The 3894-nt window shown below is 25.6% G+C and overlaps 1 protein-coding gene across 1 annotated transcript; it reads right to left on the bottom strand.

The window, feature by feature from the left end:
* Positions 1-2867: 2867 nt before the first annotated feature.
* LOC135930806 (uncharacterized) lies at positions 2868-3586 on the bottom strand. Its single transcript, XM_065467595.1, has 3 exons — positions 3562-3586; positions 3310-3513; positions 2868-3274 (listed from the first exon to the last, which is right to left on the bottom strand). Exons 1-3 carry the CDS (start codon positions 3584-3586, stop codon positions 2868-2870), a joined length of 636 nt encoding a protein of 211 aa, XP_065323667.1.
* Between the last annotated feature and the right edge of the window lie 308 nt (positions 3587-3894).

Below are 3894 nucleotides of genomic sequence, written 5' to 3' on the forward strand. Positions count from 1 at the left end.
GATGCATGTTTTCCATATGGGTAATTTCTACCAACAGATTTTGATAGATTGATATAAGGACAGTTAATCTAATCTATATTTTAAGAAATGATAATTAACATTATCGGAGCTGACCAAAAGGTAAAAGGTTCTCATTTCCCCCCCAGAGTTGAGCAGTACCGCGAATACTTGTATCTAAGATACAAGATCCTTTTGTATCTTCTCAGTATCTTATTGACATTTTTAATAAGATATTAGTATCTGTATCTAAGATCCTTTATTTTGAAAAGAATATTGTATCTTTTTCATTTTCTTTAAAAAGATACAGATAAGGATTCTTTTTAATATTCATGTTTAAAGCATTTACATATCACACAATGTAACTTTATTTTCTTCGTGAAATCTTCTATTCTTTATTATTTCCCGCTATATTTTAAATATATTGATAATCAAAATTAGTTGGAAATTTTACAGGTCACAAAGATAGATAGATTAAAAATAACAACACCAAAACTAAATAAGTAAAGGATATATTTTATGTGTAATATTTTTTAATTTTTATAATGTTTAACATTCATAGTAGTGAAGATCAAATTATGGAGATAGGTTCTATTGAATCAAATCCGAATCTTAAAATTCTAGAAGGAAAATTTAATAAAGTAATTCATGTTGTATATGCAAATTCGAAGGTTAATTTGGAAAAGTGATTATTCATAAATAAATGGTAGACGAAGATAATATTTTTGGGGTAATTTGTCTATGTAAATAATCTTAAATTGAACATAATATTTTTCTATAAATTTTATATATATATTCAAATATGCAAATTTTATATATTTAATTCTTCGAAAATTGTTTAATTTTTTTTATATATATATATACATTGTTAATTCAAAAAAGTTGAGTTTTGGATAATTTGGATTCTTCGAAAATTATTTTATTATTTATTGACCGATGATTTTTTGATTATTAATTTACAGACGATATTTTGATTATTATTTTGGATTTGATAGAAGTTGAATAAAGAGTAAAAGTAGTGAATTAATATTAGAAATTATTAATAATTATATATTTATTTATTTATTATTATTCCATAGATATTCAGTCTCTCCCACTAGCCTCAGCAATAAATATCAATCCCATATTGGTACAATTCATATAAAAAAGGACAAGGTACAACTGAATGTCAAAATTGCACAAGTAAAAAAGTTATTAAAGGTACAACAAACTCCTCTACAAACTTTGATATTAAAGTATATTATACATTTTTATTTTATAATTATTAACATAATAATACCTATACTTAAGTCCAGTGTTTTAAAATAGCGCGCTACTTTTTTCAGTAGCGGTAGCTTTAGCTGGCTACTTTTTTTAGAAAATTGCGATAGCGGTAGCTCGCTACTAATTTAGAAAGTAGCGAAGTAGCTTTCAATTCTTAATAAATACATTTAAAAATTATTAAAATATATTTTTTGTTAAATCTAAAATTATAATCCTTTTATTTTATTTTAATTTTGAAATTTAAATTATAAATCTAGTTAGCATTATAAATCAAGTTATTAAAAATGTGTGAGATTGTTAAAGATAGCGAAATTTCTTTGGAAAATGAGAAAAATATAGATTATCCTTTCCCAAAATTCAAAAAATACTTTAATCTTGAAGAAAAAATTACTACTGGATATCGGTTTTGATGCAAGAAAATTTTATCAATCACTGGTAAAGTCTATGATTAAAGGCATTGAGAAAAGATCAAAACTTTATTTTTATTTTTATACCAAATAATTAAAACAATACAATAACAATAAAACCCAACTGTCCATGAATAGCTTAAAAGTTACCATTTTCGATAGATAATATCAAAATAAACAATGTAGCAAAGAAATATTTAAACAATTAGTAGAATAAGGTGAAAATGATTAAATATTTAAAAATTTATTTATTTAAAATTTTTTTTTTAAATAAAACATTAAAAGACGCCATCTAAGAAATAGAATTTAATTTTTTACTTTTATAAATAAAAAGAATTTATGAGTAAATTATATTTTATAAAGGAATTGAAGTTAAAATATCTAATAAATATTTTTTATACCTGCAAAAACATTTATTTTAATTATAAAAACTAATTTATTTTTAATTTATGTTAAGAAAGTAAAAATATAATGGGATATGTTTTAAAATTTAATATATAAATATCCGTACTGATGTTTTCTAAAAATTGGACATAATATTAGGAGAAGTTGTGATAATCATTTTTATTTTATTTAAGAATCAAATTAATTTTTTACTGAAAATATAAATCAAATTCAATCTTCTTATAATGAAATTAGCAACTAATGAATGTCATTCACAATTAGTATTAGTGTAGTTCAAAATAAAAGAAAAAACAATTTAAATTTTGAATGTCATTACCAAAACAAAAACAATAAAAACAATTTAAATTTTATCATTAGCAAAACAAAACGAATCCCGGAAAAAAAACCCCTGGGAAAAAAACCCCGGAAAAAAAAACCCCCGGAAAATAAACCCCCAGGAAAATAAACCCCCGGAAAATAAATCCCCAGGAAAAAAAAACCCCCGGAAAAAAATTCCCCAATAATTTTTTCCCATTTTTATAGAATTTACTTAAGACCTAATAATATAGGTATATTTTTATTTGGCCTACTCTTCATAAAAAAATTCTTAAATAATAAAAACTGATGTTTAAATTGGTACTGGGAAAAAATGCCTCAGTAAAATAACTATGAATTGTAAAAAATTTTTGCTATAGTAAAAATATAATACCATCTTTAAATATGATATTAAATGACTAAATTTGACATAATAAGAAATGTTTATTTTATTGGTAAATCATGATTATGTATATACAAATTTTATAATTTATAATAATATTATATGGGTTGACATCGAATATTGAAGGAAATCGCTTTTATAAAATCTGGAAGGCTTCGCACCCCATCACGGTATTCTTCGCAAAGTTTCTTTAGCTGAATCTGGTTGTTAGAACTCTGCGATTTTGATTTCGATGTCCAACTACCTACGCGCCATCTTTCAAGTTTGGTTTCATCGGCAGCCACCTCGCATTTCATTTTTTTAATGAGTACCCAGATTGATGGGTGTTTATTCCCAACCAGATTAGAAAAACGATGATTCCAACCTTCGCATTGGTTATTTGTTCGTTCTTCATCTGAGAGAGTGCTCTGATTCACGTTCCAGGTTTCTGGAGGAAATCGAGGCTCAATTCGACGTGTCTGGGATTTAGAATTGCTTCTTATGACCTCCCTTGATACTCCATTGACTAATTTTTATCGAAATAATCAAGAATATCCTTACCATTGCTCGGAGTAACCGATCTCAGGAATGTCAATGCATTGCCCATATCACATAACGGAACGAATGCTAAGCCGTTTATCATACCACAAAAAAAACTTAGAGTATCATCGGTCCTGTATTCGTTTTCCAGACCCAGCTTCTGAATTTTTCTATGGGTACTTTGACACAAATGGTAAAAACATCCTCTAATTACGATGTGATCCCCTAATTGAAAAAATAAATATACATTATTAAACATATTAATAATCATACCAATGATACTCTTAACCGCGATCATATATAAATTTTATGAATAAAATATTTTTGTAAATTAAAATTTTTTTTTGTCTTTATATACGGTGATAATACATTTTAATATCTGTTCATTTAACTAGTTGCTGAACAATAATATTTTTAACAAATTATTAACTTGCAATTGACTAAATACCAATTCAATATAAATTATTGCTAGATTATACTTAAATATGAGAGTGTATAAAAATAATCCCAAGGGTTTTTTTTCCGGGGGTTTTATTTCCTGGGGGTTTTTTCCGGGGGTTTTATTTCCTGTGGGTTTTTTTTCCTGGGGGTGTATTTTCCGGGGGT

Source organism: Gordionus sp. m RMFG-2023, chromosome 1 (assembly GCF_954871325.1).
Source record: "Gordionus sp. m RMFG-2023 chromosome 1, tfGorSpeb1-WG-v2, whole genome shotgun sequence".
Classification (NCBI taxonomy): Eukaryota; Metazoa; Nematomorpha; class Gordioida; order Chordodea; family Parachordodidae; genus Gordionus; species Gordionus sp. m RMFG-2023.